The following is a 25,655-nucleotide window of genomic DNA, read 5'->3' as shown; positions in this document are numbered from 1 at the left end:
ATGATGTGTAGTATGTGCACCTGGAAAGAATTGCAGTTTATTATTGATGTCTAAATAACCCTTGAGATGATAAAGCTTGTTGTGCAAGTTCCATGTCAAAGACAACCAAGCACGTTTAACAAAGGCTGGACGCTGTAAAGTGACAGGGAGCGGCTGGACCAGTTTCCTTTTAACAAAGAGGAGAGGCAGGGCAAGCGGCTCCTGACACACATGAGCTTCAATGGAGATGTAAATGAGAGAATGTGGTAGAGCAGCATCTACAGAGGAAGACTGTGGATACTATGTATCTAATATCAGTGAAGACCCACCATTTAAACTAGGGGAGAGACAGTAAGGAGGAAGAAGGAAGGGGGAAATAGGTGAGAAGGATGTGGTTCAGATGAGGAGGGCGGAGTTAAGAAAGCACAGGAGGTGGAAACTAGACAAACAGAGAGCAGCAAATTGATCCCCTGAGCCGGAGAGATCACCTGAGAAAAACAAGACGGTGAGGATCGGAACAGTGAAGCTGTAGTCAGCTGAGCTCAGGAGAGGAAGGTGTCTAACTGTGTGAAGGATGGAAGCAGGACCCTGCAATAACAGGACCTAACTTCTTATTTATTTTCTTTGAGTGACAAGAATTCATTGAAGGATTTGAGGTGAGATTTTCTACACTTCACCTCTCTTATGTTACACTGTCACTGCTTCTGCTTTATGAAAGACTGTGAAGACTGAATTATTTAGGTTACGATAATTTTGTAAAAGCTTGCAACCTTTTGTTCATTTTCATTACATTTTCAGTGAAAGTTTGTACCATACATGTTTCCCCACTGGGTGTAGAGTGCAGCGTAAGCTTTAATGTTTGTTGTTTTTTTTCAAACAATGCAGATGAACAGGTTTAGAGATCTTGGATGTGACGTAAAAGGATGTGGGGGAAGAGTTTCCCTGTGTGTGTCTCTAGGATCTTTTCTTTTTCTTTTACAAAAGCATCTAAATCAGCAGTGAATATCAGAGCATACACATGTTTCAATTAGACCTTTCCCCACTTTCTGCCATTTAAACCAGCTAACATTGCATTAGGTGACCTAATGTAAAAATTGACCAATAACATTTTTCCAGTTGGATCAAAAGTTCTGATAAACTGCATAACAGAAAGAAAGAAAAAGACATACCTCACAGACAGTGGCAGGACATCTTAAGTTCCTCGTCTCAGTTACACATTTGTGCAGACTCCCTCCCTTAATGGTCACCTGTATGAGTCGTGTTACTATTACGGACTCGGCTCCAGATACTTTCTGTCAGGAAAGCTGCTGTTGCTTCTTCTACAGCTATTGCTTTTGTTTATCCACAACAAAGAATACTTTTTTGTAGAGTCTGTCTGTCAGAAAGTGCCCAAGTAATGAACATTAGTAATATTTCTTATAATCTCTTCCCCCTTCTTTACATTTGACAGGATGTCTTCAGTATCAGACGCAGAGCACGGCTGCAAGCATGGAGACACCATCTGTGGTAAAGTTTATCAGAAAGTTTCATCTTCTCCAAATCTTTTCCAGAATGTAGGCCTACAAGACGCATTATGAAGATGCTTTATTTAGTATCAGTCTGACTGTCATCTGAGCAAACATGCCAGCACATACTGTACAAACAGTACTGTATCTCAGTGTTGCTGTGAGGCCACCAACGTGGCCTCACGTCGGCTCCTGTCTGCAGAGATCCGTGTGTATGAGCAGGAGGTGATCGTGGTGCCCATCTTCCTGCTGGCCAGCTTCTTGGTCACACTGGTCTTCATTCTGCTGCTGCGCTACTGCCCAGAGAGGGTTGATCGAATCCGCCCACATACCTCAAAATCCACTCCCAGGAGAGTGCTGCACGGCATCGATGGTAAGTTCCTGGAGCCTCACGCGCTTGGTCTGGGTTTCAAAACAGGTTTTTCAAACCACAAAATCATTTTAAAACTAACTTGATATTCAGTTTGAAGTTGTCTTTAGGTAATGGTTTCCGAAAAACAAAAATGAACAAACCCGTCACTTTTGTTTCATCTGTCCAGAGGACCTTATCCCAGAAACATTCTGTCTTGTCAATTTGTATTTTGAAAGATTGCAGTTTGGCTTTTTCATGATCAAGCAGTGACAGATGGTGCGATCTGACACTGATGTACCTTGACCTTGGAGTTCACCTCTAATCTGTGGAAGTTGTTCTGGCCTGGTTGCTCTTCCAGCCACATACAGGGAGGATGGTTACAGTCATGTGGACCTCAAATGACTGGATATTTATAGCTGTTGTCACAGGAACATCAAACTGTTAGACAATGTTCTTATAGCCTTTACCTTAATGGTGCTTGTCTAGAATTTCCTCTCTGATCTCCTCAGACAACATGGTACCAAACAGCAGAGTGACATCTTTTCACCCATTAAAATAGGCAGACTGACTCAGTGACTTGGTCAATATTGAAGACATTTGTGATGCTAATTACACACGCTTCAGTTTAACATGAGTAACAAATATTTTTGGTCTTTTCTAGAGGTACCGTTTAATTTCCCCTGGTTTGATTGGCTCCCGTGGCCTTTGGGCAAATTTAATGAGTTTCAACGATTGTAGCTGGACTTACCTGCAAACCAAATATAAATGTGCTGGCCGTAACTTCTAGGCTAGGTTTTGCTTTCTTTTTTCTTTTATTTACTGAGAGGATACTACCAAACGTGTCCATGTGCATAATAGTTTATTATGAATGGCATAAAACACATTGTAATGATGAGACAAGCTGATTTTTACACCCCCTGTTACCAACCTGGGGTAATGATGGCAACAAGGTACATTAACATAGACATTTTGATAGTTTGTCCTTTCAGAAGTCAGTTTTTGACAGATTCCACACCCTTATTCAGTATGGTCACATTAAATGGCCTTACCTGCACTCTTTTTATGTTTGTAATAAGGCATTATCCTTCCTATATACATTCAAGATTAAAAGACTTGGGGTTGAAGTTTAATGATCTTTTATTTTTCACCATTAAATGCCCATCAAATGTTTGTACACTATAAAATGTAAGGGAATATAACACAGAAATGTTTAAATAAAACCACACTGTGGATGTATTTCAACAGCAGAGCTCTGCAGGAAACATATCCACATGCATTTTACCCCGTGTCTCAGTTTTGTGAGAAATAGGTCCCCCTTCCACCTAACAAAGTGTCTTGGAAATGTTTTGCTGAGAATTTATACAAATCAAAATATTATGTTTAAAGGGAGGGAGAAAAAAAATCTTTTTCTCAACCACTGGTTTGAAGTTTTTTTTTTTTTTTTTCATCTTTTCATTTAAGCAGTTTTTCCCTGTTGAACACTACTCTTATCTGGCTGTTTGCAGCTCCCCCAGGTATCAATGTCTTGGAGCATGAAAGCATCGCCTTAGATATGCCCAACACCTACTCCACCTTCCAGCCCCCGAGAAACTACATCACCAAAACCATCTCTACTGGCGTGAGCAATCCTGCGCTCAAATCCAGCCCCCCAACCAGCCCCCCACCGCAGCCCTACGTGCCCAGTTTCACTCCTGTTGTCCAGCCCAGAGAGCTCCCCCGCCAGCGGCTGCCAGAGTCCTTCAACCTGGTCAGCCCTCTGACCGGTACCTTCTCCCTGCGCTCTGACACATCTCTGTCGCTCTGCCGGGCTCGCATGGAAAACAGGAATGTGGTACTGCGGGTGCTAAATGGTGAGATCCAAACAGAAATGTGTGTTTTTCTTTTTAGATCATTCATGTTGAATTTGTTTGGCTGGGCTCATCTTTTTTTTTTTTTTTTTTTTAATTTCCTCATCCTCCTCAGACTCAGCTGATGCCACAGAGAGACACAACTTTCTGGGCTTTGCATCTTTCCTGACCCAGCTTGGACCTCATCCGTTCCTGCCAGAACTCCTCGGTGTGGTCTCACTCAGAGCGCCGCTGGTCACAGTAGTGGAGGAACTGGAAAACAGAGACCTGCTCAGCTTCTTGTGGCAATGCAGACAGGTAGAGGGTGTTTATAAAGCGCTGGTTCTTCTACGAATTAAAGAAAGGTAGAAAAAAAGCAATCACCTTCCAAATGCATCTCCTTAGGAAGAGCTCTGTTTTGTGCTTGTTTTTTCAGGACCGCGTGGATTCTCCATGTGAAATGACGGAAAGACGAATATTCACCATGGCCAACCAAGTAGCTTCTGCATTGGTTTGTATCATAACAACTGTTTTTATCTCTATCTCTACAGCACATATTTGACTTTCTTACCAGAGGAAAAAACCTTAAAAAAGAAAAAAAAAGAATTTACATAACAAATGTACAGGACTGTCTCAGAAAATTTGAATATTGTGATTTTCTGTAATGCAATTACAAAAACAAAAATGTCATACATTCTGGATTCATTACAAATCAAGTGAAATATTGCAAGCCTTTTATTATTTTAATATTGCTGATCATGGCTTACAGCTTAAAAAAATAGAATATTCTGGGAATCTTAAACTTAAACTGTAAGCCATAATCAGCAATATTAAAATAATAAAAGGCTTGCAATATTTCAGGTGATTTGTAATGAATCCAGAATGTATGACATTTTTGTTTTTTTTAATTGCATTACAGAAAATAAAGAACTTTATCACAATATTCTAATTTTCTGAGGCAGTCCTGTATACTGTACAAGTCCAAATCCCAAATAACTCAATGAGAAAATATATCAGAAAAATTGTCTCGGGAAATCTTTTTACACAGAGTGTACTTAACTGGACCGACTTGTCTGTAATCCTGAAATCGTCATCTTGCTGTATGATCAGGAGTTCCTTCACAAGAAAGACGTCCTCCATGGAAACATTCGGGCCCGCAGCGTGCTGGTCAGTAAGGAGTTCACAGCCAAGCTCTGGGGCCTGCATGGAGTTTACACCCGGAAGAACACGGGAGCTACTCAGAAGGACAATCCCAGCATGAAGAAGTGGCAGGCACCAGAGCTGCTGGTCAAGAGGCCCGCCAGTCAGAGCAGCGACATGTGAGCTTTTAATTCCTGCATTAATGCTCAAACCGTGCTTGCTTTTTTAGTTTATTTACAGCCTTGGATACAGGAGCCAGCTGAAACTTAAAATAAATGCATTTGCTTCGTTTTACAGCTTGAATGTTTGTAAATTTATTATAAAAAGCATCAACTGACTCAACTGTCTCTCTGTGCCTCTTTCCAGCTGGTCCTTTGGGATCTTACTGTATGAAATGGCATCTTTGGGTAAGTTCAACTCCAACGCTTGATTCTCTAAACCTCATATATGGCTAATTTTCCAGTTGATTAGGTTGCTTTTACAATGAATGTCCACAAACCCCTAAGGATTATTTAAATGTTTCACTAATTTAACTTGTAAAAGGATACATCTTATCAAGCCAATTTTTCACATTCTAGTAATCAAGTTAAAACGTTGTGTAGTGTTGTCTTGTTTTATGTGTGTGCATGAAGAAAAAACTGATTTTTCACATCTTGACAATATAGCTTTGAAGTTGAAAATACTTCAATGTATTTTGATCGTTCATTTTTCCCAATTTAATTATTTTAAGTTCCTTTAAACTTCATCATAGAAATACCCTATAGGCATAATGTATAGTAAGATTATAACAATAAAATATTCGGAGGACTTTGTTCACATCAGCCACACTTTTCTCCACACGGTGACATCCATCAGTTTTTGTGTTTTTTTTTCTCTGCAGGTGACGCTCCATTTGCAGAGATTCCAGTTAATGAACTCCTGCAGTTTCATCAAAGAGGAAAAAGCCTGAAAAAACATCCCAACTGCTCCAACGCACTGTACGTGTGCGCTGCATGCTGCACACAACACCAAACTCAGTGATTATTGACTTTGTCAAAAACTAATTTTCTCTCTCCTTCTCAGAAATGCCCTCATTAAAGCTTGCTGTCAGTGGAAGGACCAAGACCGGCCCTCCCTGGCTGAGCTGAGTCGAAAACTCGTTTCGGGAGAGAAGAGCGCCCCTGACAAAGTTCTCAAGGCATCTGGGAAAATCAACATTGAGCAGTACCTGCAGGAGGCAGGATACGGAGAAACCAGCAATTACACTGTTTTTTGATAATTCCCTGGAAGAAAAACAACCACAAACAATTGCACTAGCTTCTGGATCCTCAATGGTTCATTTTTACAAACTGATTCCAGGTGCAGTATGGATCCAAAGCACTTTCGGGATTGAAATGTTTCCATTTGTAAATTATTCCCCTTTACATTTATGCAGCAGGTGGGGATACAGTTCTGTTACTAAATCTTGGGAACCCAGTAATATTTACATTCAGGCATCTCTTTCTTTGAGCATTACCGAGGCTTTGAGTAAGCAGAAGTAGTTATCTTTTTGCAACACACCAAGATAATGCAAACCTGAACAGAGAACAGCTGCCGCAGCCTAAATCTGTGACTGATGCTGTCCTTGCATGATGCTTTGCAAATCTTCTTTCAAAAGGCCAAAGTATGTAAACTGATGTGAAATACTGTTTATCTATGAATATTTGGTTTTCTTTTTTTAAATAACGCAATATCAGGCAGAGTTCTTGAAGTCAAAGTTACCTTTTAAGTCATTAAGGCTGTTATATCAGCATGAAACGTGTTTACTCTGGAAGGTCAGTTCAGATGGATGTCTGTGAGCAGAACATTAGCTCAAATTGTTTACATTAACTCGAATCGGAATTTAAAAAAACAAAAACAAAAAAAAAAGCCAAAGCTGAAGAACTTTTTTTTTTTTTTTTACTTTCAACTTGATGTCCTGAGAAATAAACACGCGAGTCCAGTAAAAAGTACTTTTCATTGACAGTACTGCATACATGTAAGGAGTACTTCCTTCCAGCCCTTGAGAAAGTAAACCATGAGGAAGGCCACTTCTCAGGTAGTTCAGTTGATTAAAGCTACTCAAAGTGTCCCATGAAAAAATAATTCTGTACTATAAAATAGAAAAGATACAAAACTAAAGTTTTAACTGTTTAAAAATAACTAATAAAAAAAATATCAGGCTTTCTGAGTGTCATTCTGAGTGTCATGTACTTGATGTGGAGCCTGGGTTGGAAAACTATTACAAAAGTACAATACAAAACGGCTAAAAATATAAATGTAATTCACTATTGATGAAGTCACATCACTAAAGTTAAAGCACCTTTTGAAATACAGCCAGAAGGCAACGTTATTATTTTTTGTGTCCATCGAGGGAAGTATTTGAGCCAGAAGACCCAGGAGTCTGGCAGTGTTGCACGTTCTCAAGGGTATAGACTACATACCAAAGAAAAAACTAATCACAGTAACAGAGGAAAAAACAAAACAACAAATACTGATATGGATACTTCAGTCTGCGGCACCGACTGCCTGACATAACAGTACATGTCCATCCCTCATGTGTTCATAGGATTGATGAGACGCTGTTTGTTAAAAACAAAACAAAAGCATCTGAATCTCAGTCCAACTGTTGATTCCACGGAGAAATTAAAGCGAGAAAACGGCGGTCACTCGCGTAGGCTGTTGATGGAAGCACAGATCTTTAGAGCGGGACCCAGCTTAATATTCATGGTGGAGATGAGATGGTCCTCGCGCAAAAGCAGCAGAGCCTGCCCGTCTATTTCCTGTGACAGAAAGTGGGCAGCCAGCTCCTCGCAGCCTAAACACAACAGAGAGACGAGTAGGTACAATCATCATGCAAGAACGGGTTCCAATATGAAGTGTGATTCAAGGCCTTCGCACTAACCTTGAAGAGAAGAGATAAACCTGCAGACTTCCTCCACGCTCCACTGCGAAGGAGTTGCAGATAGGAAGCCAGCACCATCTAGTGGCAGGCTTCCTGGCGCTGAGCTGTCGGACTGAGGAGCGCTGAGGTCTGCTCTGGAGCAGGAGCGGGAGGAGCCGGGGGACAGCGATGGAGAATCATCCTCCTCCTCTTCCCCGTCGCTGGAAACATCTTCTGAGCGACTGGACTCGGAGTGACACTAGCCCCCGACACAAACAAAAGTAAATTACTCCATCTAAGACCTCAAACTAAGCAACACACAAAATGCATTCATGACGAGCTTGATTTTTATATCCAATTAGGACAGTTTTTTTCTGAGAGTATATGACTTTCACCAAACTGTTGAGTATAGATGTCACAAAGGCTCTTTTCAGAAATGACATACTTAATGTTAATGCCTTAATTAATCTGCTTGAGAGAATGCATCCATTTTCCAGTCCAAACATTCACAACGTGTTGAAAACCCTGGTGGAAGCTGCTTGAAGCATAAAACAGTGATGCATTTGCAGCGGAATATCCGACACATGGTGCTGTGATGAGTGTTTACAGCATCAGGAATGCGTGTGTCGGATTACAATAAACTACATTTCCTGTTTCCAGCGTACTGAAGAGATCCAGCAACCAGAGGAGAGGTTTCACTTTCATGGGATTAGCTAAAAACGGCAAAAATACGCTATATAGTTGCTGGCGGCATTCTTTAAGAAGAAACAGATCTCACCTTGACAGAAAGATGCTTGTTTGACATTTTGTTATAGGTGATGCTAGAACTGCTCCTGCGAGACGGGCCCCTGCGCCTCGCCGAGCTCTCCGTGGGCGTTGCAGGTGGTGCCTGTCCCGCCGCACTTCTCCCTCTGCTGCTCTTGAAGTGCTGGCTGCAGCTTACGTTATACCTACGAGTTGAAAAGCACAATCTGAGGCAGTTCTTTGTCACAGGATCGCTCAACTAAACATTTTATTTGTGTCTCTATCTTTTCTCTTCAAAATACATCCCCTGCATAAAAATCCACTTTTATTATAACTGAGAGACATTTATTATTTTAAATCCTCATTTATCCATTTCCTTTACAGTGTGCCGCTTGGATTTGGTTGATTTTTTATTTTTTTATTACAGCCAAAAAAACAAAACAAAAACATTTTTCCTGAAGTGTAAAGTTCCATGGAAAAAGAAACATTACCTTTTAGCACAAGTATTCGAACAGAACCTCTTTGATCCCCTGAACTGACTGGCTGGAGCGAGACATCCGCAGTACTCACATTTCAACACTGCATGAGTCAGAAAAAAAAACACCCATTCAGAATACTGAGCAGACAATTCTGGAGCATCATACTAAACACATAGATCAATAAAATATCACTTACGTGGAGGGCCGTTCTCTGTTCGGCCAACCAGGGCAAACTCTCTGTCCTTGAGGAGTCCAGCGACCTGCCACAACAAACACAAGCCTCTTTTACACAGGCGGACATGCCGCGTTTTAACACTCGAATCTAGCGTGTTCCCCGTCCTTTTTACATTAACTGACACGGGGCGGTGTGTTGATCTGGCCCCGCCAATAACTCGACTCTGAGGGTGCGCTTCATCGCGGGTCAGGACTAATGTAATCACAACTGACGCGGGGTGGCAGGTGGTGGGTGGGATTCGTTGATGCCAAGACGAGGATGCCTGCAAGCTCCTCATCCTCATCCCGCATACATCATAAATCAGCATATTAAGGAACCTGAATCTGCAACTGGCTACTAAGATGACAGTGCAAGAGATGAAACTCAGGTAATTAACATACTGAACATTCCGGTCAATGAACACAACAGCAGGAGTGGCAGAGCGAGACTGCTGATCATATGATATTTGTGCAATGTGATTTGGAAGTCGCTACATGAATGCAGCATGGATCCACCTCCCACTCCATCTCCTGCATCCAGCCAGCTCTTCTCCTGTTGGTGAAGTCAGCGAGGCCAACCAAACAGACAGCGGGACTGCTGTGTTACATAGTACCACTCGATAACACCTGACTCGTCTTGCTTTCCCCGACTTTAGGCTCCAGGGAGGCAATAACACGTCTTGCATTTACACTAACCCGTGCACATTAAAACATGGGTCCTTCATCCAGGGATAATAACGAGGTCTAACCACAGTGTTCTGGGTAAGATGCCTTTCTGCATGAGGAAGTGGATGGCCCCTGGTATCCAGTGTAATATTTGACTAATCGTGAATTATCACGCCAGGATGCACTTACAGGGAAGGGCTCGGCTCCCTCCTGGATCACGAAGCCCTCGATAAGGTGAGTGAGGACTTGAGGTTTGACCACTGCTTGAGGAACCGGCGCTTTGTCTTTGTCCCCGAGCCCAACTCTCGACAAGGGCAGAGGCAAAGAAAGGGTGGGAGGAGATGAGAAGGTGGTATCGCCAGGAGCTGATGAGAAATGCATCAAACAAAATAATGATTTTTTTTTTACAGGTTTCAAGTACCAGATACATTATTTTCAAAGACATCAGCAAATTAATGTGTTTGATTTGACTTACTCGAGTCCTTTGGGGGGGCAGGGGATAGAGGAGGAGCTGAATCTTTCATGGGTTCAGTATCTGAAGACTCTGCCATCTCATTCGGTGCATTACAGTCAGATTTTCTCTTCAGAGAACCAACAGCAGGCTTTGTCTGGCAATATTTGGAGGAGAAACCCATATGTTAATGATGCAAATGCAGTCATATTTGTCAAAGGTCTTTAAAAAAAGCAGTATATTGTTATGGCTGAAGGTATTACCATGACAGTATTGCCGGAGACTGTGCCAACACTCCCACCAGATTGAGCATCCAGCGCTGTGCAGCTTCGTGTTGGGGCCAGGGCCACGGCTTGTGCGGTTCCTGCTAGGCCTTGTCTGGCTCCCACCAGCTGGACAGGGATGTGGGGAGGGTTGTAACCTCCCACCTGACAGTTGCTAGATGGAGCTGGAAGTATAGGAGGAGGGTGTCTGGGGGGCAGCTGCACAGGTAAGCGGTGTCCCTGCGCCGTCTTGGGCTGGATTGGAACGGGACCTCTCTCTATATTAGACGTGGCTTGCTGAAGAGGCTGCACCACCAGAGTCTGCGCATTGATGTTGCCCTTCGATGTCACTGAACCTATCGGGTAGCCCTGAGTGGAGGTAGCAACATTTGAAGTAGGCACCAGGATTACAGGGGCGGCGGAGGGCGACAGGAGAAGTTGGGAGAGAGGAAGTGCAGAAGAGGAGGAAGAGGATGAGGAAGGCGCTACAGAGGCAGCAGGGGGGACAGTCATGGCCGCCTGGTTTCCTGTCTTTACAGTCATTGGGTTGTTGGTGGACTGATGATTAAAGCTGGCTTTGGCCATTTGTTGTTGCGGCTGCACTTGATGCTGCTGGGCCGTCTGGGGGAAAGCGTGTTGCTGCTGCTGAGCGAGAGGAAAACTGGAACCATCTTTTCTCTCTGGAAACTCAGACTTAACAGCAACTGCTTTTGGGGTGGATGCACAGTGTAGCGCTAGGTTCTGCACCTGGGAAATAAACAAAGGGAGTAACTTAGTGAAGAAAAGAAATGCACTGAATTTAACTTTAAGAGTCTTCCTTTGCAACCTTTTACTGTCTGATTTTAAATAACTGAAATTGCACAAAAACCACTGCAGCAGTTGCTCAAACCTGGTCACTGTCCGATTGGGAACTAGCGGCGGTGGAAGCGGCTTCATGCTGCTGCTGTTGCTGCTGCGGCTGTGGTTGTGTCTGGGCAACAGTTGCTACTGTAGCTGTCGTACCACCAGGCATGAAGATGAGCTGGGAAGCAAGCGGAGCCCGGAGAGAGCGGTTGACCTATGAAAACAGCAGCAGAGGACGTCAACTTTAGACTCTTTTTTTGATAATTTTTTTTTGATAATTTAACTTGTGATTTTATCCAGTTACCAACATTTATTCCACCTATTCCATCTGCCTCAGAAAATGACAGTTTCTCCACAAATACTTGCTTTCAGACTCAGAATGCATGAATCTATTAATATGGTGTGAAATCTGCAATAAAGGCAATCACTTTAGAAAAAGATTATTATTCTTCACATTATTATTCGTGATGATTCAAAGTAGGAGCTTGCGTTGTATGTTTTGTTGTTTATATGTTTTGTATGTGTGAATATTTGTGTTTCTGTATATATTTGTAAATGAGTATTTTTTCTGTTTGGTTTGTATTGTGTGTACACTGTATTGTCACTCATGAAAATATGAAAACCCCAGGAAGAATAGCTGCTGCTTTGCAAAAGCTAATGGGGATCTTAATAAAACAAAACAAACTTTTCAAAACAAAAGTGTGAGCATTTATCCGAAAAGCTAAAAGCTGACACAGTGGATTCTTACATTGACTCACCCTAAGATACATCTGTCCCTGCCCTGCAGAATTTCCTCCCAGCAGCACCGACTGGTTGAGAGCTGTTGTTGTTGCAGATGTGGCTGGGCCATGTGGACGAGGGCTGGTCATAGTTACTCCTGCAGACGTGGTGCTTAGGTTGGCCTGTGAGAAACAGAAAACTATTCATTTCTAATAAAACCTACATATAAAAAAAAAACAAAAAAACAACAGCTATTGTTTCATATCCAAACTCACAGTGGTCGGCACCTGAGACATGCTGTTACTTGTAGTGCTGGACTGGCGACTCGCTGCAAGCGTGGCCTGGTTTAAAGAGTAAAATAAAATGTGGGTTTGGTGGGGGACTTACTTTCTTGCAGTTTTAATATTTAGTATAAAGTTTGGTTACCTGTTGCACGGCAGCTAAGTTGTGCAGTTGCTGAGCATTGCTGATCTGCTGCTGCAGCATTAACTGCTGGAAGTACTGAGCTGCATTAGGCTGTCTTTGCAGTGCTTGGAGAGCCTGAAAAGCACACAATGCAAGAAAATTACTTCAAAAGCAATGCAAAAGCCCCATTATTCATACAATATGCAGACTCTGAGACACCGGTACATGATCGCAAACCCTCACCTGTACAGCTTGCCTTTCGTATAAAGACATGTGGGCGATCTGAGGTGCTCGGGAGTTCCCACTCGTCTGAGGATTTCCATTTGTGTTGTTTGTGTTTTGGTCTTCTCCTGCATCCATGCTGGCTAAAAAAAAAAAAAACAATAAAAACAAACAAAAAAAAGCACATCCTCAAAGTCTGTTAACAGAGGCGCATTATTCTCCCACAGTCGCCACAACTTCAAATAGTGTGTGGGAAAAAACCCACCAGGGAAATAAAAAGAGAGCAGAGCACCGTGATATTTACATTAACACAGCAGTTCACTGCAAAAACTCAAAATCTTACCAGGAATATTTGTCTTATTTCTAAAGAAGAATTTCTAGAATATTTCCTTATTTCTTATTTCTATTTCTTTCTTATTTCTTATGCTTTGCATATTTAATACCCCTCATTTTTATTGTTTTGCATGTCTTGCATTATGAGCATCCGTGTTGCATGTTCAAACAGTACCTGACAATGTAATACAAAGGTGACCTGAATGATGTTCTCGCTAACATTATTTATTTTATTTTTTCGCTAACATTATTTTAGTTTTTCTTCTTTTCTTTTTATTATGGTTCTGCATGCCTATAAATGAATTGTAATTTCAATCTTACATTTCTGTTTTGACTCTGTAACATCTGCCCAGGGACTACAGATTAAAAATAGCCTCTTGGCTAACTGGCATTTACAGTAATGTTTATTAATGTGCATTGTCCCTGTCAAATAAACCAATAAAATTAAATAAAAATAAAAATGTCTCATTTTTAGTAAAAAAAAATCTCATTACACTTAAAACAAGAGTCTTTACCAGAAAAAGAACTTATTTGACAATTTTCACCTGTTTCAAGTACATTTTCACTTGAAATAAGTAGAAAAATGCCAGTGGGAAAAGATGTGTCTTCTCATTACAAGCAAAAAAAATCTTGTTCCACTGGCAGCTTTCTCTACTTATTTTAAGTGAAAATCTACTTGAAACAGGTGAAAATTGTTGTTTATCCAGTGATGAGTCTTGGTTTAAGTGTAATGAGATTTTTTTGGACTAAAAATTAGACATTTTAACTAGAAATAAGACAACTATTCTTGTTAAGATTTTGAGTTTGTGCCGTGTTGTCAACATGATGCATGGATGTGAGAGAAAGAACAACATGGAGGAAAGTTCAAAACATCCAGAGAAGCTAGCTGCCCATCTGCGGCTACCAGACTCTTTCTACTGCTCCATTTTCCCCTCTGCGACAAATCAAACTCAAAATGTTTCATCCAAGATAGAGTAAAGACCAGGTGTGCTGTTATTAAACGAAGCATATCAAAAAGTGTTTGTATTCCCTCTAAACTGCATTCACAAAACAATTCAGGGTGCAGCGTTCACTGGCTTGTGAACTTAAATCGACGCAGAGCTACGGCGTAAGGAACGCGAAGACGCATACCCTACGCCGTAGGCTCTGCGTTGGTGTACGCGGAACCATAAATCAGCCTTTAGCAACATTAGCTGCCTGCTGCAAACAAACCAAATCAAATGCAAATCTTTACCTCTCGTTGCACGTCAGCCTTTAGAACATTTCTGTTACTGGGTGCTTACCTGCTCTTGGGGTGTTCCTATCCTTCCCACGGTTAGATGGAGTTAAATTGTAAATTTCGATGGCGATTTTAACTGCTAAATACGACAGACCCTTTCATGGTTTTTGCCTCCAGTGAAGCCCCGCCCCCTCTCTCTCTTTTTCTGCTTCTTTGTGCAGAACTGGACGAGAAAATGACCTGTGGTCTTTTCTTCCTCTCAACATCTTTTAATCCACATCATTAAAGAAAAACAACAAACAAACATAAAGAAAGATAACGAGAGAAGTTTGTGAGGATTTAAGGAAAAGCCAAGTGGAAATCCGACCACAGTCTTAATCTATTACAGATCTGAAGTGGTGAAGCTACAGATGTCAAGACAAGAAAAAGTGTTTTTCATACCTGTTCTAATGCAATCTTGTCACATTTTATTTTTATTTTCCTGAGACAATGTGACATATTTACAGCAAGGTTGTTGGAAGTGATTCATTTGTTAATTGGTGCTCACATTCACCCTCATGTCCTTATTTGTATTTAATAAATCATATATATATTAGAAATTAATTTTGAGTTAAGCTCCAATTTGTATTTATTAAATGACACACTGGATCTTCAGTTAGACCGGAAAAAAAGCAGGATATTAATTATGATCACAACTTTCAAGTTTTTTTTTAATCAAATTTCAGTTTTTTTACCATTGGAAAAATTTACTTTAGAAAAATACAACTGTGCTCATATTTTTCAAGAATTTTGGTTCCCATTATTCTCAAAACTGGATAATTTTTCCAAAGGGGACTAATGAGTATCTTTATTTTCGAACTTGTGCCTTATATGTATGTATGTTTGTATGTATGTATGGATATATATATATATATATATATATATATATATATATATATATATATATATATATATATATATATATATATATATATATATATATATATATATATATATATATATATATATATATATATAGTTTGATATCGCTGTTGCTGCCATTATATTTTTTTTATTTTTTTTTTTTTATTTTTTTTAAATATTTATTTAATTTTGTTCTCCCTTAATGTATGTTTTTTTTCTTTCCCTAGGGTAATTATGGGGAGGGTAGGAATGCGGGTATAATAGAAATCATGCATGTGAAAATGTGAATTGTGAAAATTATTGTGAAATAAAAAGATATTAAAAAAAATAAAAATAAATCACAGCTAGTATGACTTAGAAAAATATGCAGTGTTACTTTGAATGTAGAAGAAATGTTGGATTTAATTATCAGGTTTTCTTTCCGTTACTTGGCATTTTAGAGCTCTTCGGGCAGCCTCTTAGATTAGTTTGTTTTTATATACTTTGACAAAGCAGAGTTTCTGCAAAATAAATGGTATAATTAATGTGAGTGGAATGCAAAGTTGTTGTATAGACAGTCCTGTCTATACTTTAATCTACTCATCAAAACTCAGTTAACAGAGATTATGGACTATAAAGGAACTTTAAGATATGTAGATGGTTACTAACGAACTAACTACAGACACAAAGAAAGAAAAGAGACTCATCTGACCAGAAAACATGTATCTATGGTCTTTCTGTCCATTTGAAATGAGTTGTTGGCCAGAGAACGGCAGTGTATCACAGCAGAGCCGACAAATGCCTTCCTTCGTGTGTGGTACAGCCTCAGGTTAGTGTAACTGGCATCAGTTTTCCTAGGAACAGCCTAGCCCAAATACAGATGAAGATCATGGTATCTCTCATCTGAAGGATCAAGTATCACGTGCACTGCAATGACTCATTTCTAAGAAAGCAAAACAAGCCTTGTTTCAAGAACATTAAAAGACTAGACCATTTTGGTAGTTTCATAAATTCTAGTCAAGAAATTTTTTCTTACCCCACTGAGAAAGATATTTTGCTTAAAATAAGATCATTGACACATGGTGGAATATCAACCTAATTTCTAGACGAGCTATTTTTGTAATGTACATAAAACAGGGCTTTTCTAGCAATAATTCATGAATCCTTTCACAATAATATGCACTATAAATGCTAAAAGGCCTTTAAAACGTTTGAAAAAAAATAACAATTTACAAAAAAAACGAATGTTGTCATGCCATCAAGTGGTATCCGAAACACTGTGAAGCAGTATTGGAATGTGGTGATCAATGACTTTATATAAAATTACTTATTACTACTCTTCAAAATAATGTGGTACTCATTATCCTTTAGTGGCCTCCTTGTATGTTTAGGCATTTATTTGGGGGTATTTTTCCATCACCGAAACCCTGAAGTATAAGAATGTGAACTGTTAATGTCACATTTTCAATATTACACACTGAACCTCTATATCTGGAAGTAAAAACAGCAAGGAGCAGGTAATGCAGATGACACAGACCGTAAGAAATACCAAGTTTGATATTTTGCTGGAATTTAAATCTTTTCTTATCTCCAGAAGTAACTGCACTAGGATATGTATTTTAGGTTCGCTGCTACAATGGAAAGACATTAATTGGTTTTACAGTTTTCTTTAATAGAGTCAGAAAACAAACAGGTCCATGACTTGTAATCAATTTTGAGCCAAAAGCACTGCAAAAGTAAATCAACCTCAGCGACGCCTGCAGCCGTCTGCACTGAATATTTTCCACAAAAAGAGACGTTCGCTGAACTTAGCAAAGAAATGTCAACATATATTAGACAAAATAAACAGGAAAAATATAGGAAAAACTGCTTTAAATGAACCATACAGAGTACAGTGAAACTGAACGTTTTTTCTATCAAATTCAAAAAGTTGAATCTAGTCCATAGCAGCAATAATGTTTTGATTTCTGTAAAAATTCTACAAATCTTATCGGTATCACCAAAACTGTAATGTTTTTACAACTATATCACATCAATACAGGAGGAGATACTTTCATTGTCACACCCTGTGCTTTATTATAGACACAATAAAGCAGGCAGAATATTTGGTCTGACAGGAGTCCACAGTAAATAAAGTTGGTATGTATTGGGTTATTTTCAGTATCTGGGTTGATATTACACTGAAGGCAGCCAGGCAAGTGTTTATATACTCAGCTATTCATTGCCAAAAAGTGTTTCTTTGTTTTTATTTATCTATGAATGCTTAAGTATTGCAGTGTGAGACTAAGATGTACGTAAACTCTACGCAACTATGACAGAGCTGCTTAATTGCCTCAACATTTTAAGAGATAAGATCGTCACACCTGTCAGGGTTAGTGACTTTTTACCGGTATCTGGGAAATTAAGATTTTATTCATAATTTGGGAGAAAGAACATTATCCCACAAAAAAACTTATCTCACTGAGGCATTGGATTTGCAGTGATTTCAACAAATGCAGAAAAGGCTGTAAGTACTGTCACTGTACTTAGAATTAAACATTTACATTCACATATTATCTGTCAAAATAAAAGAAACTCATCGAACACAAATTACTGAAGCAAAATACTTGTGTGTTATGTAACCTGCAGCAAGCATTACCTTATGATAAAAAAAAACAAAAAAAACAACACTTGCCACACCCAATTAACAGCTAAGTAGAAAAAAAAAAAAATCACACACAAAAAAAATAATAAAAAAAAACAATAATACCACCATTTTCATCATTTTAAAGTTTCTCCCTATTCTGCCAGATTTCCGTAGTAGACTCTTCATCTTGGGAGATTTATTCATTTGGTCAAGGCAAAACAGCTAAATGAAATGCGTAAAAGGAGAAGACGACAAGTCTGTCTGCCAACAAGTAACAGCACCTCTTTCTTATCAAACTATTTTTTGCCTCCGGCTGAAATCTAGATTATTATGAAAGTGCCAAGAGGGAGTTACTTAAGCCAGACAAACAAAACAGACGTGTGTACCAGTATCTCAAACTGTCAAAGAGTAATTTATGTAACAAAGTGAAAATTTTGGCTCTCTTTCTGACATACTGAGGTCACATAGGTAGTAAGTGGTCATCTCTTTCTTCTGGCTGTTCCTCTAAAGCATCAGTGCTCAGTCCCCTGTAGGCTGGAGCTTCATCTCGATTCTTTGACCGGCACACAAAGTCACACCCATCCTGTAAAGAGGAGATCAATTTTACCGTGAGTTTAAAAATGACAAGGGTCATATTTGACTTATTTATCAATTTGATTATGCCTACCGCTGTCAGGTTCCCAACTTCCACCCAAAAAGCATAATTAGGAAATTGCTCCATCCCTTTGGCTCCAACAATCAGCCGCTGGTAGAGGAAACCTCCAACGAGGTAAACGGTCACAAGACAGAAAACGCTGTAGGGAGAAAAAAACAAAAAAAACAAGGGGTTTAGGATTATAGTTCTGTTATTGTATCTTATGGTTTGGTTTGAGAGGAACAGCTTTTGTGTCATAACAGACTGTCTTTACACACATGATGAGTATTATGGAGCCACTGCTAATATGGGACACGATGACTGGACACACGGCACTGGAGTCCAGCTCAAACAGGTAAAAACAGTCGCGGGTCCTTTCCCTGTCCTCCAGAACAACTTCCAGTGGACCCTTGGATCAAGACAGAGATGGAAAGTAAATAAAAGGTAGCACATGATAAAATTTCACAAAAAGATTGTGAGAGACAACATTTTTGAACGATGGGAGGTGAATTTGATCATGCGTCAACCTTCATTAACATCATGCATAACATGTACTCTCATTCATTTTAAGTTAATACGAGTTTTGTGAAAACAAAATGCAAAAAAAAAAAAAGTTTACCGTGATTTAAATTTTATACCAACATGATGTTAAAAAACATGTAACCACATGGTAGATGTTGTATTGTACTCTTATGTACCACTGTATTACACGCCTGGGATTTTGTTGTCCGATCCTGAAAAGTCATGGGAACATCACTCAGGGAATTTTCCCTGGATTACATTTCATCCCCATGAATCTCCACAGACCTGATGCAACGCGCACCAGTAATCTAACTCTTTCGTTTTTTTTTTTTTCTACCAGTAAGTCTAACACTTTTTGAATACAACTCTGGTGATCTTGAAAATATCTGCAATGTAGTTTTTATTTTTATTTTTTTACCATATCTGTATTCCTGTTGCAAGAGATCATAATAATAGCTTTCCTTGTTTCCTGGGAGCAGTGGGCATCATATGTATCACCACTTCCATAGATCAACATCACCCAGTCACCTAAAAGGGCAGACAAATATCAAAGCAGTCACAACATTGATCTAAAGATCATTTAACACCTGTAAAGCTCAATACTTATAATGCTCAGAGTGTGCAACACTTTTTTGCCCAAATCCCACTTTAAAGAGAGGTGAAATTCACTCTCATACTGCAAATGGTAAATTGTAGCAAAGTCTGGGGAAATAAGGGGAAAATTCTCATATTTTGCAGATACTTACTTCCTCCAATGGCCTGTGTAGCATTATACCGGCCAATAACTGTTGGTTTCTTCTCTGCTTTTTTGTCCTTTTGAATAACGCCAGCTAAATGAATACCATCAGCATCCCCACACAACTGGAACACATATGTGTAACTGTCATCTCCATTTGTGACATCCGCTGTAATGCTGTCAACATGAGAACAAATTATAATTAACACACAATAGTGGAATAGTAAAAACAGAACAACATTGATCAATGAGTCACAATCTCTCTTTCAAGCTTTGAGTAAATGTTCACTAAACTCGGATTATTGCTCACTAGGGGGTTATCTTAAAAGAATAGGAAAAAAAGCAGCACACGAGTACTACACAACTGAGTCATTCTTACTTCTTGTGGGCGAGTGGCTCTAGTTTATTGAGGATACTTCTTTCTGACTTAGACTCAGAGATGAGTTTGCAGGCTGTTGTGCTGTCAGTGGCAAATACACTGATCCTACACAGGATCAGCTGAATCGCCATGGCCCACATCAACATGGACCCTCGTCTGGGAATATGGAAAACCTGGAACAAATGTTTAACACAATTTAAATGGTCCAAAAAAAGAAAAAAGAAAAGAAGAAAGCCAATTCTCAAATATAATTATTTGCTATATATACACACACACATACATACTATACTGTATATAATTATCATGTATTTGAAATAAATGTAATGATACGACAATAATTACGTTTTTTGAGTCAAGGAACTGTTCATACTGTTAATTTCTGTTTACATTATTTAGGTCTATGTATATGATAGCTATCCCTACCTATCCCAACTTCACTCACGGTGCAAAGAGAGAGTATAAGTCTTGACAAGATCATGGCTTCAGGATCACTGGTAGCATGCAGAAAAACATCTGCATATCTGTGCTGTGTGTTCAGCTTTTGGACCAACAAAACCCATATGAAGGGTACAACCCAAGCAGGTTGGTCAAATATTGAAGCTATCCATTTCACAACTAAATTAATATATGTGTAATAAATGAGTTATGTGACAGATAATTCGTAAGCAACATGAATAATTTGAGTCATTGTTCCTAAAAGAACAAATATTTGTTTATTATAGGATCTGAATATACTTCCGTATAAAAGATATTTGAGATATTTACTCAGTTACGTTTTTTTAAATTGAAACGTTGTTGCTTTTTGATCAGAAAAGCAAAGCAATATATTAATTATGATCACATACTTCGCTAAGAAATGCATACTTTTACTTTGGAAAGATGATTCCCCTCCAACTTTCAAGTTTTTTTTGGATCAAATTTCAGTTTTTTTACCACTGGAAAAATTAACTTTAGAAAAATACAACCGTGCTCATATTTTTCAAGAATTTTGGTTCCCATTATTCTCAAAACTGGATAATTTTTCCAAAGGGGACCAATGAGTATCTTTATTTTCGAACTTGTGCCTTATGTATGTATGTTTGTATGTATGTATGGATATATATATATAGTTTGATATCGCTGTTGCTGCCATTATATATTTTTTTATTTATTTATTTTTTTTAAATATTTATTTAATTTTGTTCTCCTTTAATGTATGTTTTTGTTTTTTTTTCCCCTAGGGTGATTATGGGGAGGGTATGAATGTGGGTATAATAGAAATCATGCATGTGAAAATGTGAATTGTGAAAATTATTGTGAAATAAAAAGATATATATATAAAAAAAAAGAAAAGCAAAGCAAAAATAAAAACAATAGAAAAAAATAACAATCCATTCATATAAACATGGAAAAACAGTTGTTTTTTTTTACTGTCTTTTAGGTTATAGAAACAGAAACAGCGTGTAAAAGCGCATCATGTGACTGGAAATGAAGTTGGAAGGATGTAGCATTTATGAAGTGCACATGCATCATGTCTGCTCTTCCCTGCTCCAAACCAGCAAACAAGTTGTCGTCTAGAGACAGTTATGAAGTAACCCCCTGACATGTTCAAACGTTTGCCATCATTGTACACCTACCTCCATGTCTTTTTCAAAACTGTAAACTACAGCGTCGGTCTTCGTAAAGGTTTTTATCAAAAGATGACAGTTTAACTTGTAATGAGGCTCCTCACGCTATCATCGCTTCCTGGTCGACCTGATCACCATTAAAAAAAAAAAAGACTGTACAATGATGCAGACAAAATCCGCATGGAGAAAGGAGATATAAATAAACGTTGTTATTTTGTTATAAAAACAAAATAATTAAGTGTCTTTCTCTGGAGATGTGAGAAGTATCATGAGGAAGCTAACGAGCTAATGACAGTAGCGGAGTACGGAAGTGAAACTAACCGTGTGGGACCACGTGACCGTACAACGGGAGCGCGACCAATGGGAGGAGAGCTGAGTTCACACACACACACACACACACACCCGCGTCAGCTGACCAGGGACACGGACCTGGAACCCGGTCCGCATCAGCTGACGCCGGCTACAGGCAGAGGTGGACAGAGTACTCGACCCCAGTACTTGAGTAAGAGTACAAATACTACTGGTCAAAATTTACTCCGTTACAAGTAAAAGTAGCTCAGTCAAAATATTACTCGAGTAAGAGTAGAAAAGTACTTGCTTTTAAAGGTACTTAAGTATTCAAAAGTAAATGCTTTTAAATTTACTTTAAGTAAAAGTAAGAGTAAGAGTAAATTTCTTATTTTCCACATCAGTAAATTACTATATTTTTTCTAAATTAATTTAAGGATCTTTTAACTCTTGTTTCTGAGAATTAACTCTTTGAAACCAGCTGCACTGATGTGCTGCTTTTAGAACCACAATGTTATATAAAACCTGCAGAAACACCAAAAACAAATCAAATGAATGGGATTATAAGAGGACAGCAGATGATGCAGAGTTTATTAACAATCATGAACTGAAACAAAATGAACCTGCACCATCCAACTAAGTCTGGATCCCCCTCAAAGACCACTGCTTTACAAAAAACTGTGCCCTCGTTTTTTACTCGGTCGAACTCAAACATTGAGTTAAGATACGGCCAAGGATTTTGTGAAAGTCCCTGCTCCGAGTCCGGCTCATTATCAGACTCAGACAACTCAGCGGATTGTCTTTCTTCTCCTGACGCAGGCGTAGCCATTGTTGCGGCTCTGTCTTGACTTGTTGCAGCTCTGTGTTGACAAACGCAGGCTACTTTGGCGGTATCGTTTTGAGGAGGCTTGACGTATTTCCGCTTTACGTACATCCCAGTGGAGAGCATGCACTGTGATAGGTCTCCTCCTTTGACAAAAACAGCTTGTGTCCAATAGGATTTTAGGGAAGAAGAAAAAAGAGCAGACCTGAAAGTAACGAGTACTTTTCAGCCTTCCTAGAAATTTACTCGAGTAAAAGTAAAAATATTTGTCTTGGAAATGTATTCAAGTAAGAGTAATAAGTACCAAAGAAATCTAATACTCAAGTAAAGTACAAATCTTCTGGATATGTACTTAAGTACAGTACTCAAGTAAATTTACTCCGTTACTGTCCACCACTACAGGTCTGTTAAGACCTGTACAACGACATTTATCTAATAGAGTATATTTAGAGGGGGGTTATAATTATACACAAGATGGGAAAAGGATTAATAGGACATTCAACCTTCATTGTCAAAACATTGTTTAAGTCACGAGTTTAAGTCCCCTGGATGTTTTTTATTTTAGTTTCAGAGTGCCTTGAGATTGTTAATCTCATGTAATTTTCATTAATTTATTCATGTTCTCAGTTCATCGTATGCAGAGTCACATATGTTTCCTTGTACTTTTACATTGAGCAAATTCCACATTCAGCTTTACAACCTTAAAGGGGACATGTTATGAAAAACACGTTTTTTCTTCCTTTAACATATATAAAGTGGTCTCCCCTCAGCTTGCCAACTCAGAGAAGGAGGAAAGCAACCAAATTTCTGCAGTGTCTGTACAGCCGCCCTGATGAGCCATCCAGTGTGATGTGGCTTCTACGAGCCATTCAGATTCTGCTCCCGTCGTTACTTAACGAAAATGCGATTTACATAGGTTGGCCTCCGATGCGTGAAACCACGCCCACAACTAACTCCGCTGACCGGAGTTTCCGCCATTTTTCATAGCGGTGTATCGCGTCATTCAGGCAACCAATCAGCACAGTGCCTCATTATCATACCTGCCCACTCAGAATCCTGCATAGATAATGAGGTTAGAGACTGGGATGCTAAAGAAATTCCTCAGAGGCTTAATTTCTAATTTATTTAGCAAAAAAAATCAAAAGCTTGTTTTTAAGACATACAAGGCCTGATTAAAATAGGTATTAGATGCCATAATAGGTCTCCTTTAAAAAGGAACAATGCCAACTTTTGAAAAAGGCCATAACATTTTGACCTTATAAACAACTCAGGGTATGTAGTATGTAGTAGCCTACCCCTTGTTCTAGGAACTTCCTAATTCTCTGATATTGGAGTGTGCTGGCTGTAAGACCCACTGGGGAAACTGATACACACCACCTTGTCTGTGTCTGTGTGTGTGTGGTGTTGTATCTCATGATGCAACATCTGATCTGCTTTTCTAATTTGACCACACTGCACAATTGTCATTGTTTTAACACTTAATTTCACTATTTCGCACAGCAAATCTGTGTGAATGAGAGTGAATATTGTCTACTATGATTTCTGGTTTTTCTACTGCAGAGGAAAGATAAATAACTGTACTGCCATGCAACCTAAGATAGCACACATCTCAGGTTGTTTTGTATGTTTTTGAGATTTTTGATGTACATTTGCAAAACATTTGTGAAAAAAACAGGTGTAGGGCAGTCATGTGACAAAATCTCACAGGTGATTGGATTAACAAGGAAAGGGTCCTTAACATGAATAAGTGTAAAAAGAGCATACCAGATTCTTTTGACACATACAAATTAACATGGGAGCCAATCAGCTTGAGAGCTCAATATTTAAGAATATTTCTTCATGCAAAATTAAAAATAAACAGGAGATTTCATCTATCAAGAAATGTCTTTCATATCAGGAACATCAAATCCGGTAAAGTTTGTTTTCATGTGGGGGCAGCAGACTGAGCTTTCCTGAAGCCCAAGAATTATCTCCAAATCCAACATGTGCGTTGTGTTACACTGCATTAGTTGAAGTTTGAATAATTCAAGCACCCGGAAAAAGCATGACTTTCCAATATGTGTATGTGATTAAACTTAACTTAAACAAGCAGCATCAGAAAGTAAAGTCTGATGTGTTCGGTATACTGTTTCCAACTGCATCAGCAATTTTGGAGTCCCTCATCAAGGCTGAACACAAAGCTTGTTTTGTAGACGGTTGTCTCTACCTTGTGCCTCAACCTTATCAATATCAATCAAAGTATTTGGATTTCAATCAACCTGATGTGCCTAAAACAATGCCCCACTCTTCCACTCATGCATCAAGTGGGTAAACTACTACTGTATTCTTTTGAAATAACAACATTAAGGCTGATAATCATGCCTTCATTTCTGATTGTTGGATGCCAAACATTCACAATGTCTTGGCTTTCATTCACACATTTTGTTCAGTTTTCATGCACCACTTTCTCCAGTCCATCTCTCTTTGAGTACTCCAAAATTATTCAAATTCATCCAACATTCCTTTACATAATTTCTATTTATTAAACCATTAATTATATTACATGACTGAATTTAGAAGGAAATGGAAGTTAGCTAATGATTGTTGATTGAAGAAATTCTAGCCTGTCTGAGGTGCATGATGATTGATACTCAGACTTCAGACACATTAGGGGCTATCAGCACTGACTGGTATGTGGAATATTAACACTTTCAGAAAAATTGCACATTTTGCTGTCTGCATTTTGCTATTCTTCATAAAAGCCAAAGTAAATAAGATAAAGGTAAAATTCCTTACTGATACGAACAGAGTGGACAAAGTAATACAAAAATAAAAAAGGTTTAAAAATATAGTGGAATCCAATAGCATCATGAACTTGTCTTGCTCATGCCCATAAAAATGACGATCTGTGGACAACCATCATAAAGGTTGGGTTCAC

At 38.9% G+C, this 25,655-nt stretch overlaps 3 protein-coding genes across 4 annotated transcripts; 1 reads left to right on the top strand and 2 right to left on the bottom strand.

Moving 5' to 3' along the window:
- The first annotated feature begins 312 nt into the window (after positions 1 to 312).
- On the top strand, positions 313 to 6,980 carry styk1b (serine/threonine/tyrosine kinase 1b). The gene is made up of 10 exons (XM_061717056.1): positions 313 to 635; positions 1,430 to 1,485; positions 1,687 to 1,857; positions 3,342 to 3,686; positions 3,799 to 3,980; positions 4,099 to 4,173; positions 4,773 to 4,981; positions 5,169 to 5,209; positions 5,683 to 5,779; positions 5,865 to 6,980. The coding sequence occupies exons 2-10, from the start codon at positions 1,431 to 1,433 to the stop codon at positions 6,055 to 6,057; spliced, it is 1,368 nt and encodes a 455-aa protein (XP_061573040.1). The 5' UTR covers positions 313 to 635; position 1,430; the 3' UTR covers positions 6,058 to 6,980.
- Positions 6,759 to 14,428, bottom strand: phc1 (polyhomeotic homolog 1). 2 transcript variants are annotated; one of them, XM_061717054.1, is made up of 14 exons: positions 14,306 to 14,428; positions 12,711 to 12,832; positions 12,489 to 12,602; positions 12,338 to 12,403; positions 12,101 to 12,244; positions 11,389 to 11,556; positions 10,500 to 11,246; positions 10,261 to 10,393; positions 9,975 to 10,150; positions 9,103 to 9,166; positions 8,919 to 9,006; positions 8,462 to 8,633; positions 7,705 to 7,942; positions 6,759 to 7,617 (listed from the first exon to the last, which is right to left on the bottom strand). In XM_061717054.1, exons 2-14 carry the CDS (start codon positions 12,825 to 12,827, stop codon positions 7,466 to 7,468), a joined length of 2,379 nt encoding a protein of 792 aa, XP_061573038.1. In that variant the 5' UTR covers positions 12,828 to 12,832; positions 14,306 to 14,428; the 3' UTR covers positions 6,759 to 7,465. The 2 variants fall into 2 exon arrangements, with proteins under 2 accessions (XP_061573038.1, XP_061573039.1); XM_061717055.1 differs by having other exon boundaries at positions 12,350 to 12,403.
- A 2,352-nt stretch (positions 14,429 to 16,780) lies between these two features.
- Positions 16,781 to 21,923, bottom strand: m6pr (mannose-6-phosphate receptor (cation dependent)). Its single transcript, XM_061718426.1, has 7 exons — positions 21,637 to 21,923; positions 20,021 to 20,193; positions 19,652 to 19,818; positions 19,324 to 19,433; positions 18,662 to 18,792; positions 18,417 to 18,543; positions 16,781 to 18,332 (listed from the first exon to the last, which is right to left on the bottom strand). Exons 1-7 carry the CDS (start codon positions 21,640 to 21,642, stop codon positions 18,210 to 18,212), a joined length of 837 nt encoding a protein of 278 aa, XP_061574410.1. The 5' UTR covers positions 21,643 to 21,923; the 3' UTR covers positions 16,781 to 18,209.
- Positions 21,924 to 25,655: the final 3,732 nt, after the last annotated feature.

This window comes from Cololabis saira, chromosome 3, assembly GCF_033807715.1.
Source record: "Cololabis saira isolate AMF1-May2022 chromosome 3, fColSai1.1, whole genome shotgun sequence".
NCBI classification, from domain to species: Eukaryota; Metazoa; Chordata; class Actinopteri; order Beloniformes; family Belonidae; genus Cololabis; species Cololabis saira.
This window is presented reverse-complemented; position numbering and strand designations above follow the sequence as displayed.

Bases quoted from the DNA above. Each gene is read 5' to 3' on its own strand.
- m6pr (XM_061718426.1), bottom strand. The intron at 19,819-20,020 runs GTAAGAATGACT...TCATGTTGACAG, and splicing joins GAGCCACTCGCCCACAAGAA to CATTACAGCGGATGTCACAA. The intron at 18,333-18,416 runs GTAGGCATAATC...TCCTCTTTACAG, and splicing joins AAGTTGGGAACCTGACAGCG to GATGGGTGTGACTTTGTGTG.
- styk1b (XM_061717056.1), top strand. From the start codon at position 1,431: ATGTCTTCAGTATCAGACGCAGAGCACGGCTGCAAGCATGGAGACACC. The intron at 4,174-4,772 runs GTTTGTATCATA...CTGTATGATCAG, and splicing joins ACCAAGTAGCTTCTGCATTG to GAGTTCCTTCACAAGAAAGA. The intron at 5,780-5,864 runs GTACGTGTGCGC...TCTCCTTCTCAG, and splicing joins CCCAACTGCTCCAACGCACT to AAATGCCCTCATTAAAGCTT.
- phc1 (XM_061717054.1), bottom strand. From the start codon at position 12,827: ATGGATGCAGGAGAAGACCAAAACACAAACAACACAAATGGAAATCCT. The intron at 12,404-12,488 runs GTAACCAAACTT...TCTTTAAACCAG, and splicing joins ACTTAGCTGCCGTGCAACAG to GCCACGCTTGCAGCGAGTCG. The intron at 9,167-9,974 runs GTAAGTGCATCC...TTGTTGTGGCAG, and splicing joins AGGGAGCCGAGCCCTTCCCT to GTCGCTGGACTCCTCAAGGA.